At 59.1% G+C, this 23,325-nt stretch overlaps 2 protein-coding genes across 5 annotated transcripts in view; one reads left to right on the plus strand and one right to left on the minus strand.

The window, feature by feature from the left end:
• Positions 1–14,534, plus strand: part of CROCC (ciliary rootlet coiled-coil, rootletin) — a 45,389-nt gene extending 30,855 nt beyond the window's left edge. The window contains exons 27-37 of one of the 3 annotated variants that reach the window (XM_040462497.1): positions 1,270–1,642; positions 7,376–7,545; positions 7,663–7,783; positions 8,087–8,250; positions 9,894–10,109; positions 10,765–10,989; positions 11,368–11,517; positions 11,831–12,031; positions 12,235–12,366; positions 13,110–13,289; positions 14,002–14,534. In XM_040462497.1, the coding sequence (XP_040318431.1) occupies positions 1,270–1,642; positions 7,376–7,545; positions 7,663–7,783; positions 8,087–8,250; positions 9,894–10,109; positions 10,765–10,989; positions 11,368–11,517; positions 11,831–12,031; positions 12,235–12,366; positions 13,110–13,289; positions 14,002–14,088 (2,019 nt within the window). In that variant the 3' untranslated portion in view covers positions 14,089–14,534. Of the gene's footprint in view, positions 1–1,269; positions 1,643–7,375; positions 7,546–7,662; positions 7,784–8,086; positions 8,251–9,893; positions 10,110–10,764; positions 10,990–11,367; positions 11,518–11,830; positions 12,032–12,234; positions 12,367–13,109 lie in introns of all 3 variants that reach the window. The other 2 variants (XM_040462504.1, XM_040462513.1) reach the window with 2 other exon arrangements.
• A 1,149-nt stretch (positions 14,535–15,683) lies between these two features.
• Positions 15,684–21,443, minus strand: MFAP2 (microfibril associated protein 2). Of its 2 annotated transcripts, none has more exons than XM_040462551.1 (9): positions 21,342–21,443; positions 19,209–19,284; positions 18,171–18,290; positions 17,932–17,958; positions 17,754–17,834; positions 17,596–17,640; positions 16,702–16,789; positions 16,439–16,512; positions 15,684–16,199 (listed from the first exon to the last, which is right to left on the minus strand). In XM_040462551.1, exons 2-9 carry the CDS (start codon positions 19,243–19,245, stop codon positions 16,096–16,098), a joined length of 576 nt encoding a protein of 191 aa, XP_040318485.1. In that variant the 5' UTR covers positions 19,246–19,284; positions 21,342–21,443; the 3' UTR covers positions 15,684–16,095. The 2 variants fall into 2 exon arrangements, with proteins under 2 accessions (XP_040318485.1, XP_040318488.1); XM_040462554.1 differs by having other exon boundaries at positions 18,171–18,260; positions 21,342–21,442.
• Between the last annotated feature and the right edge of the window lie 1,882 nt (positions 21,444–23,325).

Genomic DNA, 23,325 nt, shown 5'->3' on the forward strand with positions numbered 1-23,325 from the left:
CTCCTTGAGATTCTTCTCCAGGTATAATAGTAATAACAGCTGCGGGAACTGTGTAGCAGGGGTGAGGGGGGTAGGGGGAGCTCTGTAGACATAACCTTGTTTGATTCTCTCAGCAGCCTAATGAGGCAGGCTCTCTTACCCCATTTTTCACAGAGAACCAGACACTTAGGCTCAGAGAGGTCAAGGGGTCTACTCAAGATCACACAGCCACCCAGGTCTGTCTGACTCCCAAGCCTATACTCTTTCCATTCTGCTTTTCTGGCTGTTGTCACTTTAGTGCATCTACTGTGTGACCTTGACTAAATCACTTAACCTCTCTGTGGTTCAGAGCACTGATGGGATGGGGGCCCTAGCGTAAGTCCTGGCATCCAGGGTCTCTGTGAATGGTGGTTTCTAGTGAAGCTGATGGCTGTGAGTGGTTGATTTATCCTCTAAACCAGAGGGGGGTGTGTGGGATCATGCACTCCATCAGAAATAATTTTTTAGTACATGCCCCATTGTGTGATTTATCGATAAGTTATGTGCACTGAGAGACAGTACAGCCTAATGGTTGGAAGAACCGCCACTGGAGGGGCGCCTGGGTGGCCCAGTCGGTTGAGCGTCCGACTTCAGCTCAGGTCATGATCTCACGGTTTGTGGGTTCGAGCCCCGCGTCAGGCTCTGTGCTGACGGCTCAGGGCCCGGAGCCTGCTTCGGATTCTGTGTCTCCCTCTCTCTCTGCCCCTCCCCTGCTCACACTTGCTCACACTCTGTCAATCTCTCTCTCAAAAAATAAATAAACATTAAAAACATAAGAAGGAAGGAAGGAAGAAGGAAAAAGAAAGAAAACGGCCATGGAGCTACTGTGCTTGGCTTTGAATCCTGGCTCCGAGCTTACTAGCAGTTTGGCCTTGGCACAGCTGCTCTGTGCCTCAGTTTCCCCCCTTGTAAAATGGAGATGATTCATGGTGGTAAAGTTTTTTTGGGAAAGTTCTTAGTCCTGGCACTGATAAGTCCTGTCCAGGGAAGTGTGGGCTGTTAGTTTATTACTAATAAATTGTATATATTACAAGGCATGTACACAGAAAGAAGAGAAAAAAAGATTCTAGTAGTTAATTCCCACTTTCCCGTGGATATTCCTGCACAAACTGCCTGGGTGGAGACCACTAAAGAAGCAGGTGTTGTGCCAGCCACTTTTGGGTGGGTGGGCTCCAGGCTGGGCCTGGGAGGCGGGGCGTCGGGTTGGGGGTGGCCTTGCTGACCCCCACCTCCCTGCGTTGCCCGACCCAGCTCCAGGGAGCCCAGAGGAAGCTGCAGGAACAAGAGGGCGAGTTCAGGGCCCGCGAGCGAGGCCTGCTGGCCTCCCTGGAGGAGGCACGCGGCGCCGAGAAGCTGCAGCTGGACCACGCCCGCAGCTTGGAGCTGAAGCTGGAGGCGGTGCGGGCCGAAGCCGCGGAGCTGGGGCTGCGGCTGAGCGCGGCCGAGGGCCGGGCGCAAGGGCTGGAGGCCGAGCTGGCCCGCGTGGAGGCGCAGCGGCGCGCAGCCGAGACCCAGCTGGGCGGCCTGCGCTCAGCTCTGCGTCGGGGCCTGGGCCTCGGGCGCACTCCCAGCCCGGCCCCGCTGCCCTCGCCGGGCTCGCCGGCCCGGGGAGCGCCCGCTGGAGGTGAGTGGAGCCACGAGGGAAAGGGCGGGGCGGTGGGCGGGCTTCACGGTGGCCACGCCCCCGATTAGGTCGGCTCCGCCTGAGAGTGGGCTGCTGTCTGGGCCATGCCTCTCCTTTACCGGACCAGTCTCAATCCCGCCCCATATCACTTTCCTTCCCTTTGGGGAGTCTGCCCAGGCTCTTCCCCTTCGCTGATTTGTGTTCCTCTGGTTGCTTCATTTTAAAGGAGGTGCTGGTGCTTTTTTTTTTTTTTTTAAGTGTTTTTCAGAGGGAGAGAGAGCGCGCGCGAGTGGGGGAGGGGCAGAGAGAGAGGGAGACAGAATCCGAAGCAGGCTCCAGGCTTTGAGCTGTCAGCACAGAGCTGGACGCGGGGCTTGAACCCAGGAACCGTGAGATCATGACCTGAGCTGAAGCCGGGCGCTTAACCGACTGAGCCATCCAGGCACCCCTGATGGTGCTTGTTCTTAATGCCCCTGACTCCTCTGAGACTTTGAGGCTCCGTCCTCTATAATTGATTCTCACTCCCTCTCTCCATCAGTCTCCCACCCCTAGCTTGATACCCCTCCACACTAGACTTGTGACCCCAGCGTCACAACCAGACCGTTACCTACCCGGCCTAAAACCTCTTCCAGCAACTCCTTCAGAAATCGTTCCAGTCCCATTTGTTCCCAGGGCCCCGTGGATGACTCCGGGAAAGTCCGCGCTGTGCTATAGCAGGGGTGAGCACACCTTTGGAGAGCATCCTTGTCTCAGCCTGACATGATTCTATCTTGACTCCTAGGGCCTAGAATAGAACCTCTGGAATCTTAGCACCGTGGGCAATTCACTATGGGATACTGAGTTGTTGCCTCTTCAAATCCACAGATTGAACCCCTGGATCACATTCGATCAGTTATGCAATACTTATTAAGCGCTGGCTGGGTGCTCAAGACAGCTTCACTATGGGATGGAGCAGTAAACAAACTAGCGTTTCTGCGCTTAGGGAGTTTCTAGTCTAGGGAGAGGCGCAGACAATAAATGTGATATAGAGATGAAATCGAGAATGTTCTGGGTGGTAGTAAGGGCTGGAGAATAGGTGAGGACAAATGCATTCAAGGACATTGCTGGTGAGAATGTAAAACAGCACAGCTGCTGTGGAAAACAGTTTGGCAGTTCGTCAACAAACTTAGAATTACTGGCTGCCTGAGTGGCTCCGTCGGTTAAGCATCCAACTTCGGCTCAGGTCACGATCTCGCGGTTCATGAGTTCGAGCCCCACATCGGGCTCTGTGCTGACGGCTCAGAGTCTGGAGCCTGCTGCGGATTTCGTGTCTCCCTCTCTCCCTGCCCCTCCCCTGCTCAGGCTCGGTCTCTCTCTGAAAAATAAACGGTTTAAAAAAAAAAAAAAAAAACTTAGAAAAACACTTAGAATTACCATGTGCACCAACCATTCAGAGCATCATAAAAGGTGGAGTCAACCAGTGTCCATCGACAGATGAGTAGATAAACAAAATGTGGCATAGCCACACAAAGGGATATTATTCAGCCTTAAAAAGCAATGCTATTCTGATCCGTGTTACAACATGGATGAGCCTCGACAATATTATGCTAAGTGAAAAGCCAGTCGCAAAGGGACGCTTGCGGGAAATACCTAGAAGAGACACATGTATAGAGGTAGAAAGTAGATTAGAGGTCACTAGGGACTGGGGGGAGGGGAGGCTCGGGAGTTAACTGCTTAGTGGGCACAGAGTTTCTGTTTGAGGCCGTACCTGTCAGTTTGCTGGGGCTGCAAAACCGAGTACCTTAAACTTCAGTTTGTGTCTCATTGTTCTGAAGGCCAGAGTCCCAGATTAAGGTGTCAGTGGGACCATGCTCCTTCTGAAGTCTCTAGGGAAGGATCTGTTCCAGGCCTCTCTCCTGGCTGCCTATAGTTCCTAGGCTGGTGGCAGCAGGACCCAAGCTTCACTTGGCCTTCTTGTGTGTGTATCCAAATTCCCCCTTTGTGTTAGGATACCAATAATACTGGATTAGGGGCTCACCATACTCAACTATGACCTCGTCTTTTTTTTTTTTTTTTTTTTTTTTTTTTTTAGAGAGAGAGGGAGAGAGAGCAGGGGAGGGGTAGAGAGAGAGGGAAGGAGAGAATTCGAGGCAGGCTCCACATACGGGGCTAGAAGCCACAAACTGAGATCATGACCTGAGCTGAAACCAAGTGCTTAACTGACTGAGCCACCCAGGCATCCCCACTATGACCTCCTCTTAACTAATTACATCTCCCAGAAGCTTACTCCCAAATAAACTCACATTCTGACGTGCCAGGGGTTGGAGCTTCAACTAATGAATTTGGGGGGGGACATAGTTCAACCCAAAATAGGTATGATGGAAGATCTGGGAACAGATAGTGGTGATGGTCACATAACAATGTGAATATAATTGGTTAGAAAGGCCACATTGGGGCGCCTGGGTGGCTCAGTCGGTTAAGTGTCTGACTTCCTCTCAGGTCATGATCTTGCGGTTTGTGCATTCGAGCCCCGCATCGGGCTCTGTGCTGATAGCTCGGGGCCTGGAGCCTGCTTCCGATTCTGTGTCTCCCTCTCTCTCTGTCCCTCCCCTGCTCACACTCTGTCTCTCAATAATAAATAAACGTTAAAAAATTAAAAAAAAAAAAAAAAAAGGCCACCAAAATGGATGTAGAAAAAGCATTTGATAAAATTCAACATACAGTTATGATCCAAACTCTTGGAAAAGTAGAAAAAGGTTTCCTTAACTGATAAACTAGTTCTCCAAAACCCTACAGCAAATATTACATTTGACTCCTGTATTTAATATTGTACTGGAAGTCTCAAAGGTCCTAGCCAGTACACTATGGTAAGAAACATAGAATTAATGTTTTAAGGTTCAAGAAGGGAGAAACAAAACTGCCACTATTTACAGATCACGTGATTTTTCTATGTAGAAAATACAGGAGGGGGCACCTGGGTGGCTCAGGCAGGTAAGCATCTGACTTCGGCTCCGGTTATGACCTCATGGTTTGTGAGTTCGAGCCCTGTGTCAGGCTCTGTGCTGACAGCTCAGAGCCTGGAGCCTCCTTTGGATTCTGTGTCACCCTCTCTCTCTGCCCCTCCCCTGCTCATGCTCTATCTCTCTCTCTCAAAAATAAATAAACATTAAAAAATTTGTAAAAAAATACAGGAGAAGCTACAACAAATTGTTAGAACAAGTAAGAAGCTTTAGTAAGGTTGTTGGAAACAAGATCAACATACAAAAGTTAATTATATTTTATTATATCAACAGAAGCAGAACACGTTTGTTGTTTACTGCCAACAGCAGAATTGATAAAATATCATTTATACTGGCAATAAGAAATCTCTCCCCCAAAGAAAACACCAGATCTAGATGACTTTACAGATAAGGTCTACTATCCAAGGAAAAAATAATTCTAATCTAATATGACTTTTATGGAGACAGCCATAAATGTTGAGAGACGTTAAAAGAAACCTAAATAGGAGAAATGATTGTATGTATCAACAAATTCACTATTATAAAGATGTCAGTTCTTCCAGATTCATCTATAGATTGAATGGTATTTCGGCAAAATTCTTTCTGTGTGTGTCAAACTTGACAAGCCAATTCTAAAACATCTATGGAAAAACAAAGACCAAGAAAGCCAACACACTCTTGAAGAAAAAGAACTACATGGCTAGGGGTAGGGGCTTGCCTTGCCAAAGATAAAAGTTAATATAAAGTTTTAGTAATTCAGGTGCTGTGCCACTGAGACCAACACTGGTTGAGTGGTCAAGGACCAGACCTGCATGTCCAAAGAAACCTGATCTGTGTTGGAAGCTTTATCTGTGATGGACTTTCCCAAAAGTCCCAAAAGTATTTGGATAATTGAGAATCCATACAGAAAAATAAAAAAGAAAGAGACCCTTCCATCACCTTTTAGATAAACATCAATTTCAGTTAGATGCACTGCATTTTTTTTTAAGTTTTTTATTTATTTAGGTAATCTGTACACCCCTTGTGGGGCTTGAACTCACAACCCCAAGGTCAAGAGTCCCATGCTCTTCTGACTGAGCCAGCCAGGCACTCCTAAATAGATTTGAAGATTAAATATAAAAGACAAAACTGTAGCTTTTAAAAGACAACATAGGAAAATATCCTTACGGCTTTAGGACAGGAAGGGATTTCTTAAAACACACACACACACACACACACACACACACACACACCCTGCTAACCATAACGTTACTAAATGTTATTTAATTAAAATTAAGAACCTGAGAAAAAGATGGCTAGGAAAGCATATTGTATGTTATATATATTATCACAGCAAAGAAATTTAAAAAAGAATTTTAAGAGAGAGAGACAGAGTGCAAGCAGGGGAGGGGCAGAGAAAGAGGGAGACACAGAATCCGAAGCAGGCTCCAGGTTCTGAGCTGTCAGCACCGAGCCCGACGCGGGGCTCGAACTCACAAACCATGAGATCATGACCTGAGCCGAAGTCAGATGCTCAACCTACTGAGCCACCCAGGTGCCCCAGAAATTTTTAAAGATACAGCAAGGGCAGGGGTAGGGGTGTTTGTGTGGGAAATGGAGAGCCCCGGTGAGGAGGTGGTAGGTGGGGGAAGGATGGGTGGGAGAGGAGACTCTGAGGACAAGGGACAAGTGGAAGTAAGGGGCGAGGACAAGGGACGAGTGCCTGACTGGCAGTTCCCCTGTGAACACCGAGGGGACAGCAGGCACAGGGCAGTGAACAGGTACAGACGAGTGGGAGGTGAGGACGTGAGGACAAAGGACACGCCTGAGTAATCCTTGCAGGCCACTCTGTGGTAGGGGCCCTTGGGGGCAGTGGGTAGACATCCTGCTCCAGGTCCTGTGGCTGTTGACGGAGCCGTTGGGCAGCTTAGGTGTCACTTGCTAAGGCAGGAGGAAGCTATGGGCAGGTTGACGCTCTGCCCTGTGGTTCCGATGCTGACCTCCAGGTGGCGCCCTGTCTCTGTGCGCCCCTCTGGCCTCTTCAAGCAGACAGAGTTCATTTCTCTTTCTGGAAGTAGGGCTACCTGGTTCTAAATCCCATTGCGGGATCTTCCCAGCTTGGAGACCAAGCAGATCGCTTAACTGCTTTGAGCGCGTCCAGCCTGTGAAGGTTCTTACTCCTCAGAGAATTATCGTGAAGGTGGGATAGGCCGTCAGTGCCTGGCAGATAGGAAGCAGGGAGATGTTGAGGTGGTGGAACGTCCACTCTTGGACTGGGCCCTGGGTGTGCAGCCCTCACAGTGCTCCTGGTCTTGGCGGGGAGGCAGACCTTGGAGCCTCATGACCCAGCCTGGGATCAGGGACACGTCTGGGGAGCAGATCTAATGGAATGGGCCAGCCAAAGAGAGGCCATGGGGAGAGAAGGGAACAGCATGCACGAAGGCCCTGGTCCCGGAAGAGGGAATGTTCTAGAACTTGGGAGCCGAGGGTCATGTGGAATGGACGGCTTGTAAAAGGTGAGAGGGCTGTGCTAGGGTGAGCAACGGAGCCTCTGCACGACGGCAGGGAAGTTGGGCTTACCCCGAGGGGCCTGGGACCAGGGAAGGGTTAAGCAAGAAGGTGAGGGCCAGCGTGCGGTGGGAAGCTCCTGCAAGCTGCTGGGTGCGGCTCGGAGGGGGGGGGGGTGAGGGGGGTGAGGTGTGCAAGCAGCCCGCAAGCACCACCCAGGCCTGAGAGGCTCGGGTTCCCGAAGCCCTAAGCATGCCGCCTCCCCCAGGAAGCGGCGAAGGGCTCAGCAGCCCCAGCCCCTTGGAACGCAGCCCTGGGTCCGAGCCACCATCCCCAGGACCTGCCACCTCCCCGGCATCCCCAGACCTGGACCCGGAGGCGGTACGGGGGGCCCTCCGGGAGTTCCTGCAGGAGCTGCGGAGTGCCCAGAGGCAGCGGGTGAGGCTGGGTGTGAGCCGCTGGGTAGGGAACCGGGTGGCTGAGGGCCCTGCGAGGGGCTGCAGGTGTCAGAACAGGGGTCTTCCCTTCCTCCCCCGCCCCACGTCGGGGCCGCAGGATGAGCTTCAGGCCCAGACCGGTGTCCTGAGTCGACAGCTGGCTGAGATGGAGGCTGAGAGGGACAGTGCCACCTCACGGGCGAGGCAGCTGCAGAAGGCTGTGGCCGACGGTGCAGAAGGTGAGTTTGACCCCCCCACCCCCGGCTCCCTGCTCTCTGTGCTCTTAGCCGCTGAGGTGGGATGTGTGGGATTGGCCTGAGCGGCAACTCCGTCCCTGCCCTGCCCACCGTGACCTGAATGGGGGCCGTCTCCTCTGGGGGTGCCTCCCTGGTCAGCTCCACTCCACGTGTGCAGACCGGCAGACCCTCAAGGACTCGGAGAGGCAGGCCCTGTGGCGGGCGGAGGGCAGGCCGGCCATCTGGTGGCCAGGTTCGGGTCTCGGGGTGCGCCCGGCCGGGCCTGACGGGGCTGGGGTGCTGCAGCCCGACGCCGCGTGGACGGGCGGCTGAGCGGGGCCCAGGCAGAGCTGGTGCTGCAGGAGGAGAATGTGCGGCGCAGCGAGCAGGAGCGCCGGGCCGCCCTGGACCAGGTGGCCGCCCTGGAGAGGAGCCTGCAGGCCACCGAGAGTGAGCTCCGGGCCAGCCAGGTAGACGGGAGCGGAGGGCCGGCGGGGGCAGGGGGGCGTCCGCCTGAGCTTGAATGGCTGTCTGGGGGTCCTACTGTGTGCGTCTCCGTTGCCGTCTGCCTGGGTTGCAGCACCCGCTGAGGTGAGCCGCCTGTGACTCTGTCCGGAAGCACGTTCAGATCGCACCCGCTCGCTCCTCCTTGAGGTCACCAGGCTGCAGAAGAAAAGGCCTGGGCTTTTGAGCCTGACAGAAGAGAGTCTGTTCAAGTCCCGGCCGTGCTGTTTATTGCCTGCCTGGTCTCGTTTTCCTCCTGCGTAAAAGAGGGAGGCCAGCAATCGTCTCCCAGAGACGATACACAAGTGCTCTTTTTTTTTTTTTTTAAGTTTATTTGTTTTTGAGAGCGAGCACGAGCAGGGGAGGGGCAAAGAGAGAGGGAGAAAGAGAATCACAAGTGGGGTCCTCACTGTCAGCGCAGAGCCCGATGCGGGGCCTGATCCCTCAAACTGTGAGATCATGGCCTGAGCCGGAATCAAGAGTTGGATGCCGAACTGGCTGAGCCACCCAGGCGCCCCGTGAATGCTCTTAACATATGGTGTTCAGGGGACGTTGGTTTCCTTTGTCTCTGTATAGCCACATGAGTGGTGTTCTGGGGTTTTTATATGTGTTTGGGGGACATCTGTGTACATGTGTCGTGTGTGTGTGTGTGTGTGTGTGTGTGTGTGTGTGTGTGTGTACGCGCGGGTGCGTGCGCCCGGGGCAGGACACCCTGGCCCTGGGGGCGACAGTCCAGGCCACCGAAGCCTTGAGCCCTCCTCATGCCAAAGGTCCCCTCACTCCTTCCCCCTTCCTCCCCGGCCCTCCATCGTTGCCCCCACAGCCCACCCCCTGTCTCTGGCTCCAGGTCAAGTTCGAGCTGGATTGTTATGTCTGTGGTTCCAGCTCTGGCCTCCGGCCCAGCCGCAGGGGCCGCGGGAGGAGGCCAGGAACAAAGCTGGGCAGGGGCCAGAGTGGGGCTGCCGGGCCCAGACATGGCAGAGTTGGGGCTCTGAGCACGGCGGCAGGGGGCCGGGCTTGGGGGGTTCAGTCTGTCTTCCTGTCCTCTCCCTACTCCTCAAGCCTCTTTTTACTGTCTGACCCCATGTGGGGGAGGGAGGAACATCATGCCCTAAAACCAGGGGGGGCCCAAGGCTCCTACCTGACTCAGCTCAGATCACACAATGCAGCTTCTGGGCCTGGCTCTGGGGAGTGATGCAGCAGAACAGGGAAGCCCTGGAATCTGCCTTTTCACCCTCCCTTCCCACCCCGGGGCTCTGCGAACACTTCGTGGTACCCCTGGGCCCGTGCAGTCTCCCCACTGCACAGATGTGCGGTCGGGCCACAGAGCAGGAAGGGAGAATCCTGGATCACAGAGCCTGTTAGAAAGGCCAGATCAGCCAGATCCAGAAAGCGCTCTGGGATCCTCAGGCCAACCCATCCTGTGAACATGTGGGGGGGTGGAGGGCCTCGCAAGGGTCACAGGCTGGCCCCAGGTCACACAGTGAGGGGTTGGGCCAGCCACTTCGAGGCTGCTCCCCACTTTCTCCTGGGGGTCCTGACAGGGTGTGGGAGGTGCGGGGTCGGGGGTGGCTGGGCGGCTGGGGCCTGACCCCTCCCCCACCCGCAGGAGAAGATCAGCAAGATGAAGGCCAATGAGGTGAAGCTGGAGAGTGACAAGCGGCGTCTGAAGGAGGTGTTGGATGCCTCTGAGAGCCGCACCATCAAGCTTGAGCTGCAGCGGCGCTCACTCGAGGGGGAACTGCAGCGCAGCCGCCTGGGCCTCAGTGACCGTGAGGCCCAGGCCCAGGCCCTCCAGGATCGGGTGGACTCCCTGCAGAGACAGGTGGGTCCCCATTACCCTTTGCGGGTTTCTCATCTGCACGCTCAGCGCCGGGTGCTTTACGGGGACTACGTAATACTTCCAACAACCCCGAGGCAAGCATCATCCTCATTTGGTGGACAGACAGACAGACAGAGAGGGGCTACCATCACCCAAGATCACATAGCTAATAAGAGACACAGCCGAAATTAGAATTTAGGACTCTTTGACACCAGAATCTTCATTCCTAGGAAACATGTGGGACAAGTTAGAGATATAGGCTTCACTCATGTCCCTTTTTTGCCTTGGCTGCCAGGAAGCTCAGCTCTAACTAGACCGTTCAGTTACTCTGCTAGTCCTACAAGGGCACCCACCAAAGTCAAGAACACAGAACATTTCTGGATTGTGGTGGTTACCTTTTCTCCTCCCTGGCAGGGGAGGAGACCCTGGGGTCTGGGACATCCGGGTTTGTGGCACTCCGGGTGAGGGTAGTTAAAACCAGCAGTGGGACGGAGCCTAGGCTGCAGTGGGCTGAGCCAGTGGGAGCGCCTGGGAACAATGAGGGTCGATGATGAAGGCCTAGGCAGGGGTGGGAGGAGCTTGGCTTGGGTTCACCGTTCCTGCTGGAGGCCAGGGTGAGAGCAGAGCCACTTCACTGTCCTGTCTGCCCTCCTGCCAGGTGGCAGACAGTGAGGTGAAGGCGGGGACGCTGCAGCTGACAGTGGAGCGGCTGAACGGGGCCCTGGCCAAGATGGAAGAGAGCGAGGGGGCCTTGCGGGACAAGGCGCAGGGCCTGTCAGAAGCACTGGCCCAGAGTAGCGCCAACCTTACCAGCACCCAGGACAAGAATCTGCACCTGCAGAAGGCCCTGACCGCTTGTGAACATGACCGCCAAGTTCTCCAAGTACGGGGGTTCCAGGGCCTGGCCGGGGGTGGCCCCAGTGAGAGCCAACAAGGGCAGGCTTGGAGGGGCCCTTGGAGGACAGTCAGTTGGGAACCCTAGGGAGCCAGTCCATGAGCGCTTTGAGGCGGGTGGGCCCAGTAGGAGCATTGGCCAATAGGAGGGGGCTTGGGGTGTAGGGGGCAATAAGAATTCGCCTACTGGTATAGGCTTGAGGGACCCAGATACGGGGTCATGCAGGTCAGTGGGCCAGGCCTGCTGTCTGCCTCGCCCTCCAGATAAGATTTTGGGGCTGTTTTGTGGGTTGTAACCCTGACCCAGAGGTACAGAGTAGAGGGGAGCCTTTGCTCCATCCTGGCATCAAACGCCCCTGCCCCCCAGGAACGGCTGGAGGCCGCTCGGCAGGCGTTATCGGAGGCCCGGAAGCAGAGCAGCTCCCTGAGTGAGCAGGTGCAGACAATGCGAGGCGAGCTGGCGGACCTGGAGGTGCAGCGGGCAGAGGCAGAGGGCCAGCTGCAACAGCTTCAGGAGGTGAGGGCCACGATGGGCCCCTTCTGTCCCCGGGACGCCGAGGCCCTCAGGATGCAGCGGGACCTTCCGTATCCCCACCTCATCCCGAACCCGGGCCCAGCCTCCCGTGAGGAAGCGTGGTTCATTCAACCCGCGCCCCCATTACGCAGATGGAGAAGCTGAGGCTCAGAGAACAGCGTGGCCTTGGGTGATAGTTCTCTGATGGGGGCCTCACCACCCCCCCTGCGGGGCCAAGGCTGGCCTCACCATCCCCAAGCTTCAGAGGCACACGCACCGAGGCCCGGAGGCATTAGGGGCCTGCCGGCTTCTGCAGGTGCTGCGGCAGCGACAGGAGGGGGAGGCAGCGGCCCTGAACGCGGTCCAGAAGCTGCAGGAGGAGCGGCGGCTGCTCCAGGAGCGCCTGGACGGCCTGCAGCGAGCCCTCGCTCAGCTGGAGGCCGAGAAGCGGGAGGTGGAGCGGTCAGCGCTGCGGTTGGAGAAGGACCGGGTGGCCCTCAAGAGGATGCTGGACAAGGTGGGCTGAGCCGCCGGCGCCGTCCCCCCACTTCCTCGGGGTCTTGGCCTTACGTCCCCAGGGCCGGGGGCCTCAGGTGCCCTCCGGCTCCTGCTCCTGCTGCCTCTAACCTAACACCCCTCTCTGCGCCCCTCCCTCTTCACGGGAGCCCCCCTCGCCCCTTCCCCCGGGTGCCTTAACGCCCTCCTCCTCTCCCGGCCTAGGTGGAGCGCGAGAAGCTTCGCAGCCATGAGGACACGGTGCGGCTGAGCGCCGAGAAGGGCCGCCTGGACCGCACGCTCACGGGGGCCGAGCTGGAGCTGGCTGAGGCCCAGAGGCAGATCCAGCTGCTGGAGGTCCAGCCCCTGGCCACCCCCTCTCTCCCTAGCCCTGGACCCGGGCCCCACCCCTGCCCCAGGCCTGAGTGCCAGACCCTCCCAGGAGCTGCTGATGGCTCAGCCAGCCCAGGGTCCTCAACCTCCATAACCCACGAGCCCAGACTCTTGCAGGGCACAGCCCAGAGCAAGGTCCTAGAGGGAGGGGTCCTCCCCAGAGTGGAGAGGAGAGAGATGCCGGTTAGCGTGTGAGCCTGTGTGTTTGCGTGTTGTGGAACATGGAGGCATGAGCGTGCATGGGAGTGTTTTGCATGTAACGTGACTCGCGCACAGATGTGACAAGTCTGCGTGTCAGGAACGTGTTCCAGGTGTGTGTGTATCTTCCTGTACCGAAGTCTTCCTGTCTGTAGATGTAGGAGTATTGGAGCTTTGCTCGTAGGCACCCGTCCCTGTGACCAAGGGCTAAGTACTTCCGTGCTTGCTTTGGGGCCGGTACGAATGTGGGCGTGTCCACCTTTGACTACGTCTGCGCGTGTGTGCACGGTGTGCGCATGTGCACGCCTGTCAGCGGGGTCACTAGGTACCCTGACCCCGGATTCGCAGACCCGGGGGGCCAGGAACATGGGGGACAACCAGGATCCCTTTTGCTCCCCGCGCCTGCACTGTCCTGAGGGGACTTTTAGGCTCCCATTCCTGGGAGTGCCCGCCCCGCCCCCCCCCCCACCCCACAGGGTCACACCCCTGACTTGCTGCTCTTCCCGCAGGCCCAGGTGGTGGCACTGGAGCAGGACCAGAGCCCAGCCCGGCTGGAGGCCGCGGAGCAGCAGCAGCGGGAGGTAGAGCGGGAGGTGGAGCGCCTGCGCAGTGCCCAGGTGCAGACAGAGCGCACCCTGGAGGCTCGGGAGCGGGCCCACCGGCAGCGCGTGCGCGGTTTGGAAGAGCAGGTGCTCAGGCCTGGCCGGGTTCTGGCCCTGCCCCAGGATTTTGCAGAAGCGCCCTCGGGGGGAGGAGCGGGAGAGGGCTGGCTGTGACCTCGGGTGTGAGCAGTCGGCGGCACCTAGGACCGAAGTGGTCCAGGGGATCTGTGCTGGTCTCCGTCATGGCTGGACACGGGCTCAAGTGATGTCACTGGAACTGCGTCCCCGTGCTGTGGCTCTACTGTCCTCATTGTTGTCTCCTGGGTGGCACACGTGGCCTCAGCAGCCCCAGCCTAGGTTATCCCGACAAGCTACCATCCCGGAGGAAAGAGGGAGCCTTTTTCCTTAGAGCAACAGCAGAAGTCCCAGGGATGACCCTTCCTGGCCTGCTTAGTCCCTGACTCCTTCCCAGCCATCCCTGACCTGACGTGTGCAGGACAAGGCTGCTTGGGTAGGGCCAGGCCTGGGTCACAGGCACCCCTGGTGGGGCTGGTGCCAGGCCTGCCTAAGTGATGAGAGTGGGGACGGGTGGCTCCTGACAAGATGCCAAGGAGCAGTCAGCAGCTGCCACGTGGGTCGGGACGGAAGGGGTAGGAAGCACCCTGGTGTTTAATGAGACCCATTTTTTCCTGAAGCGGGCAGGACTGGGTCCGTTCTGGGGTCCCAGCTGCAGCCACATGCCCCTTTCTCTGGTATCAGGCTGGGGACCAGGCTGGCCCTACTTTCTCTTTCTTCCCAGGTGTCCACACTGAAGGGACAGTTGCAGCAGGAGCTCCGGAGGAGCTCAGCATCCTTCCCCCAAACCTCCGGCCCCCCAGGGGAATGAGCCCCTTCCTGGGTGGCCCCCTGGCCCAGAGCTCGGCTCAGGGTAGGGAGGAGCCAGGTGGCCATGCTGGACGCCAGGGACTCCGGTAGCAGCTTCTTAGCGGCATCCGGGGCCCACCTCAGTCCAGTCCCCACCCCTGGGATGAGCAGCCAGGTCACCTGAGTGTCTGAGCCAAAGCCAGGGGGTCAGGGAGACCCCTTTGCCCCTGGCTGGCCCTAGAGCATGGGCTCATGGGAAAGAGGAGCGGTGCCTGGGAGTCAGAGACCCAGACCCTCCCCTGGCTTCCCAGAGATCTCTCCGCCTTAGTTCAGAGTGTTTGTCGGGAAATTCCTCAGAGTCCCTGTATTTTTATACCTTTTTACAATGTTAACTGTTCAGAACTGTTGTTTTTTTTGTAACAAAAGACCCCGTTTTCTAAAAATGGTTTGTACAGATGTGTCCCCTTACTTCAGTGTGCCTTCCTCCACTCGAGAGATGGGTGGGGAGACACAGGGGGCCTGGGGCAGGGGTGCAGGGGGAGATGGGGTCTTTGGAAAGGCCCGTGGAACTTTCCGGCCTCACAGGATGCTGGCGTGGGGAGGTCTCCAGGGTCCCGCACCACCCATCCCATGTAACAGACGGGGCTGCTGAGGCCCAAACTGCACAGCCCGGCTCTTTCCAGCCACAGCGTTCTGGCCCCTTTCTCTGGCCCCTCGTTAGGACTGGGCCCACCCTCTGCACCGTGGCAGGCCTCTCAGGCAGTGTGCGGGCCTGGGAGTGAACGTGGGTCTTGCCCTGGCTCCGCTGAGTGAGCCTAGCAAAGCTGCGTGACCTCTCAGAGCCTTGGTTTGCTCATCTATAAACTGGGAACGTGCCTCACGGTGGTTATGAGGAGGCACACGTGGCAGGTGCTCAGGGACTCCGAGGAGAAAGTACTCGTCTCCGTGGAGTCTGATGGGGTCGGGTGGTGCCCCCCCGCCCTGCCACTTCTAGCTGTGGCTCCTTGGTGGGTCACTTAATGCCTCTGGGCTTCCTGTCCGTAAGGTGGCGAAATTACCTGTGCCCGCCACGTGGGCCTGTCTGGAAGGCAAACAGGACTGCGTGCTGATCGCTCACGTGGAGCCTGGGCCTCTATTTCTGCCCCCCCCCGAACTCGCAGCCCTCCCCCCAAAGGCGGATCTCAGAGCCCACCTCCCATGACCTGCTTTATACCCTATAAACACCTCTGCGCCTCCACATGGGTGGCCTCCCGTCTTGGCCTGCATGCCTCTGATGACAGGACACTCACGCCCTCACTGAGCAGCCCAATGAGAAAGCTGTATCCCTGAACCTGAACCTTCTATTTCCAATGCAGCCCTCTGCAGTGCCCCCCCCCCCCCGCCCCCAACGCAGGACCTGGAGGGGGCAGTGGTCATGATCCACCTTTCTGGGGCGGGGGGTGCGGTCAGCTGAAGCTGGTGGGTGAGGAGGCAGGACTGGGACCGCAGAGGCAAGGCCACAGGTCACCTGAACGGTCCCTTCTCCCCAAGGGGCCAGGCAGCCTCTCAATGAGGACAGGCAGTGTCAGAGACACCTGGCCACCCGCTCTGTGCTCCCAACTGAGAAATGACTAAAGCTTTTGTAAAAACAATTTAATTTTGTATAAAACAAAGGTGGTCTATGCCCGGGAGCTGTAGGAAGTCCAAGCAGACCGGCTGGGGTGAGGGGCACAGCCTACCTCAAAGGGGCTGGTGGGCAGGGGGACTGTCCTCGAGGGACTGAGAAGGCACATCAGAGGCCCAGGTCCCACCGAGAGGCCTGGGATGCCCCTCCTCTGGGAGCGAAAACTGGGCCGTGGGGAGCCCCCATTGTGCCCCAGGGGTGGCCACAGGCTGGGGGAGGGGCCTGAGACAAACCCCCAGGGCCACAGTCCACTAACTTTTTACAGGATAAAAGGAATGTCAGGCTGGGGAGAAAAGCACCAGGTGAGGCAGGGCCCGAGGGCCCCAGATCTGAGGAAGGCCCAGGGCTTGGGGTGCTGGCTCCGCCCTAGCAGCCCCCGCAGCTCCTCGCACAGGAGGCCGCCACGGACTGGCACAGGCCACTGCTGGCCATCACGCCACATTTGGAGAACTTGTCCCGACACAGGTCAGCTGTTGCGGGGGGCAAGGAGTCGGGGTCAGGGAGAGGCTGGTCATGGGAAACCATCGGCCCCTTCCCGATCCCGGGACAGGGAATGTTCTGAGGAGAAGCAGCCGGGAGGGAGTTCAGGAGCCCCCTGGAAGTGGCCGTGGTGCGGAACACGGGTTTAATAAACACCAGGTGGACGGACAGGAAGAAGCGGCGAGTGGGTGTGGGGAGGGGGAAGGTGTGGGGGTGCAGGCCTCCCTACCTCGGAGGAGCTCCTCGTGGGCACACACCGTGCGGACACAGATCTCCTTGTTGACCACGTACACGCGGCGGAGGCTGGGGGGTGGAGCCAGGACAGTGGGGTCACCCCCGACCCCACCAGGGGGGCTCCACGCATCCCCGCCCCTAGGCCTGGGCTCACCCGAGTGGAGTTCAATTCAGGGCTCATGCTCCCCTACAGTCCCACCTCGGGGCGGGGGGCACTGTGGCTGCCTGCCCTGCCCCCCAAACCCCGCCTGTGCTCACCTGTAGAAGCAGACCTCATTGAGACACTGTTTGCAGGGCTTGTGGATGGAGTAGAGGCGGGTGCACGGGTACTGTTCCTCACGGCAGTCTGGGTGACGGGCAGGATCAGACTAGGGGCCGCAGCTTGGGCGTAGCGTAGCCCCCAACGATGCCCACCGAGACTGGCTCTCATCGCGGGGTCTAGGTCCGCCCTGCACCCTCTGGCACAGCGCAGGCACACACGCACGCACGCACACACACACAGCATAGACAGCATTGCTGGGGCTCCCAGGGCTGCCCGATTTTATACAACATATGCATACATGCGCAAGTTTGCAACCACGCTTGGAGGCATGCACCTGAACGGGCATAAGCTCAAACACAACCGCACCCGCACACAACGGTCACCCAAGTCCACACCAACCAACTGGGCCGGGCTCGGAGGAGCACACACGGACACTGAGCTCACGGGAGCGAGCGAGAGCAGCCTGCACGGTCTGGCCGTCTCCGGCTCTCGGTGGGGGCGGCACGGGGGCTGGCTCAGCTGGCCTGGGCTTCTGGTCCCCTCTCTGCCTCGCTGGCCACGAGCACCACCCACTCCTGCTGGCTGGCAGGCAGGCAGGAAGCCCCCAGCACGCTCCCTCCCTCTTCCCAGTGTCTGGGGGTGGAGGGCCCTTCCTGAGGCTGCGACCAACTGCGGGGGGGAGGGGGGGGGCAAGGGGGGCGTCTCCCAGAGCTCCCCGGGGGGGCCCTGCGGTTGCCTAAAGCACTGGCCTGTCTGCAAGCCCCCGACCCTGCCATCGGCCCGGCAAAAGCAAAAGGCTTGTCTGTCTCTGTCCCATCAGCGCTGCAATCAGCTCTACCCCCGCTTCTGAGGCCGTGCCTCTGTTTCTCCAGCTGTCAGGAAGCTCTTACCCAGAGGCCCAGGCTCCGTGGGCTCTGTCTCCGCATTTCCTGGTGCTGGTGTCAGGAGAGGAGCAGGCAGACATCACTGAGAGGGGTCCATTCAGGGCACCAGCCCCGCCCCGGCACAGACCCGCCGCTCCCAGGGTTGACAGGAGCCGGCAGCCTACCTGGGGTGGGGGCCAGGACGACTTCCTGCTGGACTTGCTGCTGGGACTGGAACTGCTCCGCAGGGGGCCGAGGAGTTACCTCTGAGTCGGGGGGCGGGCGACAAGGGGGTCCACTCCATCTCTCCACCCCAGCGCTCAGCTGCCCGCCCCCGCCGCCTGCCCCACCCCAGCCCTTTACCTTGATAATCATAGTAGTCCGGTTGGTCTAAGAACAAAGATGAATGCGAGGTTGCCGGGGGTCAGGTGAGCTCCCAGTCTCGGGGGGCACAGGGGGTCATGGCTACACCCAGGACCACCCCCTATGACTCCCACCACCCTTCCCCACCTGGTCCCCAGCTGCGTCGTGCACACCTGGGAGCCAGGCCTTGATGATGTGGCCGGGTGTGGGGAGGGCTGGGCGGGGGGCAAGTCCCTTACCTATCTGGTCACTGTAGTGGGTGTACTGGACGTGTTCCGGGAACGGAGACAGAGAGTCTAGGTCATATTGGCCCTGAGCCAGCAGGCCCGCTGTGAGGAAGCAAAGCATGAGGGGGTGCCCTGCAGGGAAGGACAGCACTTCTGGGAGGACAGGTAGAGGTCCCAAGGGCAGGCCGGTAAGACCCTAAGATCCTACAGCCCAAGGGATCCAAACTCCTTCCTCGACCCTTACAGAGGCCCTTCCAGAGCCGGCTCCTGGGCACCTCACAGACCTTTTCTGGCCTGTCTTCCCCTGCTAGCCTCACTCCTGTCTGCCCCAGGGCCTTTGCACTCGACTTTCCCTAGGCCTGTGATCCTGCTTAACTTCTCCTCCTTCAGATCTCAGCTAAAAATTCAGTTCTGCCAAAAGGTCGTCCCCGGCCTACCCACCCTCTCCATCCAGTTCCTCTGTTTATTTCCATCATGCTCAACACGCTGGCATTTATCACGCCTACTTGATATAGCAGCCTCCCTTCTCTAGACGGGCAGCACCAAGAAGGCAGGGGTATGTCTGCCCAGGTCATCATTGTACCCCAGGGTCTAGCCCAGTGCGTGGCACATGGTAGGAACTCAGTATCTGTTAAATGAATAAATGTTAGCTATGGCAGGGCCTTTGATCCCTATGGATAACTCCTCATTTCACCAATAGGGATCACTCCAAAGTCAAGATTGCATGGCGGGTGGGGAGGGGGTTGGGGTTGGGGTTGGGTTCCAAATGGGTCTAGAACCCAGACCTACAGACTCCCTGCCTCGGGTGCCTCCCCCTCCTACACATCGGCTTCCTCCTGGAAGGCCTCCCTGCCTGGCTGCTGCTGTGGAGGGTTGGGGTGAGGGCTGGGGAGGCTCATGCTTTGGGAGGGGTTGGCCAGTACAGTCTGTGGTCCAGGAGGTCCCGGGACCGGGGAGTTGAGTGCTGGCCACGGGGCACAATAAAGGCTCACTGCCAGCTCCCAACCCCCAGCCACACAAGGGGAGCCCCCGACCCCAGGAGCCACTTACCAGGCAGGAACAGCAGGAAGAGGTAGGCAGCTCTCATGGCTACGCGGTGAGGCAGTCTGGGCTGGTGTCAGGACAGCTGGAGGGGGTGGGGGGGCGGGCTGTAGCTTGGACCCACTCACCCAGGACTGTGGAGCCCACCTCTGCTCCCCTGCATCTAGCCCGGTGAAGAAGGGGGTGCTGGGAACAGAAGCCAGGCATAGGGAGTGCCGGGGAGTAGGGTGGAGCGGGGGCGGGGTCTACATCGGCCGTCCCCGAGGGCCCACTGGGTGTTCAGGTCCCAAGTCGCAAGGCCCCCAACCTCGCTCCAGAGTTGATCTTACAAGCGGACAGAACCCACCCTGCCCTTCTCACCGAGGGCACGTTTCTAGCCCCCCCTCTCCTGGCCCGCAGCCGTGCCCGCTTCCGATTCAGCACCTCCCGGTGCCTGGTGCACTGATCATGGAAACCCTTGACCCCGGGCCCATCCTCAGGACCCCAGCCCCTCTCGGCCACCATCATAGCCCCGACTCTGCAGCGTCTGCCAACCCCACCACCTGTTCCCAATTAGCCCCTGGGCCCCGAGTGTCTTGCTCTGCGGGGAACCACATGCATGCATGGGCCCCAGGGGCCGAAGGGCAAGCCAGGCCCGGGCAGGGCTCCCACCCCCAGAAGATTCCTCTCCTGCCAGGCCTCCAGGCCTCCTAAGACCTGGCTGTCTTCACCACAGGCTCACGAGACTAAGGTCTATTTGCAGCAGCAGGAAACGCTCAGGGTGGAGTCTGAGGAGAGATTCTCTGGATCCTAGAAGGGCAGAGCTGGAGGGGACAGTGATGTCACCCAGCCCAGAGGCTCTGAACCCCTGAACACTGTACGGCAAGTGTTGTGTGTGCAATTCTGGGGGGAGAGGGCAGTGGTCCACAGCCTTCACCAGGCTCTGGGGGTTCAAGAACTCCAGCCTTTGGCCACACAGTGGGCTTGGCAGGGTCTACAGGTCCCAGCTCAGTGGGGGGGCAGGCATCAGCCTTCCGCCTGGAGCGCTGGGAGAGAGTCCATGGGCTCACCCATCCAGGAAGGCCCCTCCCACCACACAAAGGGACGTCTTCCAGACGGCTAACTGGAGACCTAACTGCCACAGGGCGTCTAAGGAGAGAGGAAGGACGCGCAGGCATCTGTCCCTCTTCGCTCCCAATCCAGAACCTTCCGGGACCCCCTGCCCGGCTCATACATTTTCCATCTCCCTTCCTCACTGAGCTGGGGGTGGGGTGGGGTGGAGGAGAAGAGACCCACCACTCAGGCTGCCCCAGAGGCAGGGGACCGCGGGCTCCCGGTGTTCCTATCCCGAAATCCCTTGGCCCTCTCTCAGTAGGAGGGACCCAAAGACCTGGAGCTCTTTCCCTGTACCTCCCCGCAAGGCCTCATCATCCCCTCCTTGTCCCCACGGGGTTAGTGGCAGCCAGGCCAGTTGGAGCTGTCGCCACTCAGAAGGAGGCCCTGAGTTGGGGCCTAAGAGGCCTTAAGAGGTGGGGTGGGGGCTGTCTGTCCCCAAAGCCCCTCCTGGGCCTCACAGCCTCCTGCATGGGGTCTTTTCCTCCCCCGGAAGGTCTGGCACCCAGGCCCAGGCTTACTGGGGGCGAGGGGCCCCCAGGGCAAGGGGCGCGGGAGTCCTGGATCCTCCCCCGGGGCCACATCTCCAAGCACTGCTGTCTAGACTACGGATTTTGGGGTGTGGGGGAGGCCAGGACCTGCCTAGAAGGCGGCCCCCCTCCGGCCCCTTCCGCAGCTGGGGACCCCACCCCGAGGTGTTCGTGGGCAGGAGGGAATGAGCGGGGCCTACTCAGAGCCCGGCCCCCACACTGCCCCGCGGGGAGGCCAGCCGCCGTGCGGTGCGGCCGGAGGGGACCAGAGGTGGCCGCCGCCGCACAGCTGGGAACAATCAGCCACGGAACTTGCTCGGCGGCTCCCCACGCCCTCCCGGTCTCGGGTCTCCCTTTGTCTCTCTCTCCGCCGCTCTAGCCCGGCGGCTCCGGCCGACGCCCCCAACCCGCTCGCCAAAGTCCGGCCTCCCGGGGCGAACGGAAGCCCCCCCCCCCGGGACCCCCCCCCCCCCACTCCCGAGCGCCGCCCTGCCACTCCCGCCGCCGGGCCCGCGCCTACCTGGCCGGGTCACTCCGCCACCCGCTCCGAATCCGCCCGCGGAGCCGCCCCTGCGCCCGCTCTGAGCCCCCCTCCGGGCCCCCGACGGGCCGACGCCCGCCCTCCAGTCCCGGAGCCGCTGGGTCCTAACGCGAGCCCCGCCCGCCCGCCGTGCGTGCGGGTCTCCAGCCCGCTTCGGGGGCGGCCCTGGGGGAGGCGCCCCAGGAGCCGTCCTCACGTCTGCGCCGACCTCTGGCGGGCAGGACGCCTCTCCAGCCTCCTCCGCACGTCTGGGCTGGAGTCTAGTGTGAGGTGGGTTTTGGAGGACGTGTTACCCCGTTTCACAGAGGAGGAAACTGAGGCTCCTAAAGGCGATACACCCGCCGCGACTCAGCTCTCCCCTCCGGCTTCTCCTACCGTCCAGGACAGCCTTCCGGGCCTGCTTTCCCTCCTGCCTCTCTGGCTCTGCCTTCTGGGTATTCTTAGCCAGTTCCAGGCTGGGGGCTGGCTTCCATAACCTGCATTGCAGACCTCGGGCCACAGGCTACCAGGCCTGGCCCCATGCATGTCTCCGCGGATCCAAGTCCAAATTCATGACCCCTGACCCTCCCCCAGACCTGGCTGTCCTAGAGGTTCCCGTCTAGGGAGCAGTCCCAGCACCCTTCCATTACTCAGGCTTCCTCTCTTGCTCTCAGCCCCTGCGTCCAATCCAGCACCCGGCCTCTAATCCTGCTTCACAAGTATTTTTCACATGGGGCCGCTCTCTCCGCTGTGCTGTAAGCCACCATTAGCTCTTGCCTGGACTCTGTAATCAGCTCTAATCTAGGCTTTCCCACGTGGGGCCTGCCCTTCCAGACCCACCTCTGACACTGGCCCCCTTGTACTTAAAGCTTCTGCTGGTTTCCATGGTGCCTGGAATCAAGGCTGCATTCCCCTGTGGCCCCCAAGGACCCTACCCTTCCCCTCCGTCTGGCTCTGCCTCCTGGTTCCGTGCAGCCACAATGGCCTTTTGGTAATCTCTCACTAAACCCCTTCCTCTGTCTGCCCCAGGACCTTTGCTCAAGCCGTTTCTTCCTCTTGGAACCCTGGTGAGGTCTGCCTCCTCCCGGTTATAGAGCAAACCCTCCCTTCTTCAGGGGAGCCTTCCCTTTCTCCCCGTTCCGCCCCTGAGCACTTTCTGCTCTACTGCTCACAGCTGTCGTGCTGCCCTATGTCTGTGACCATGTGAATCCTGCTCCTCTCCCGGATGAGCTCATGAGCTTGTGCGCCACACGAAGACAGCAAGACGGCGACAAAGTCTGTTTTCGCTCATCCCTGTTGATGCTCATTAGGCACAGCGCCAGGCTCAGAGCAGCTGTTCGGTAAACATTAACGGAATGAATGAACGTGCGCTCAATTCTCCCGGGAGAGCCTGCATGGGGGTGGGGTGGGTTCCTGCCTCTGGGGCAGTCCTCAGCCCTGCCTGAACCTGGGGCAGGGGCTCAGGCTGGGAGGACATGGGGGTCTCCTTGCCCCCAGTCAGGCACCCCACAGCCGCCTAGCCCTTGGACTCTGAATCCTATTAGGCAGGACCTCAATATGTCTCGTGTATCATTTGCTCGCCGGTGCTGGTTTGGCAAATGAATGAATATCTGCCACCCCCTCTCCAGGGTCTATCACCGAATAGCAGGGGCTTCTGCTACCTGGAGCCCTGTGGGCCCTGGGGGCCAGCACAGCCCTCCCTGCCCTCCCTTAGCCCTTGCCTGCTCCAGGCACAGTCCCACTAGGGTAGGAGAGGCAGAAACACGTGGCAGAAATGCTGTTCCCTACACTTGACAAAAAGGGGAAACAGAGGCCCCAGAGCTTGCCACTCTCGTGTCCTGGCCCCCAGATTCTCTGTGCTGCTTCTACCCACTCCCCTGGCCCTAAAGGACCCAAGCAGAGGCGGCAGATACTTGGGGAGCGGGTAGTGGGTGTGGGTGCTCTTCTCTCATGACCTTGGAGATTCGCTCCGTCTGTTCACCTC

The sequence above is a fragment of the Herpailurus yagouaroundi genome, unplaced genomic scaffold, assembly GCF_014898765.1.
Source record: "Herpailurus yagouaroundi ecotype Mexico unplaced genomic scaffold, PumYag 77, whole genome shotgun sequence".
NCBI lineage: Eukaryota > Metazoa > Chordata > Mammalia > Carnivora > Felidae > Herpailurus > Herpailurus yagouaroundi.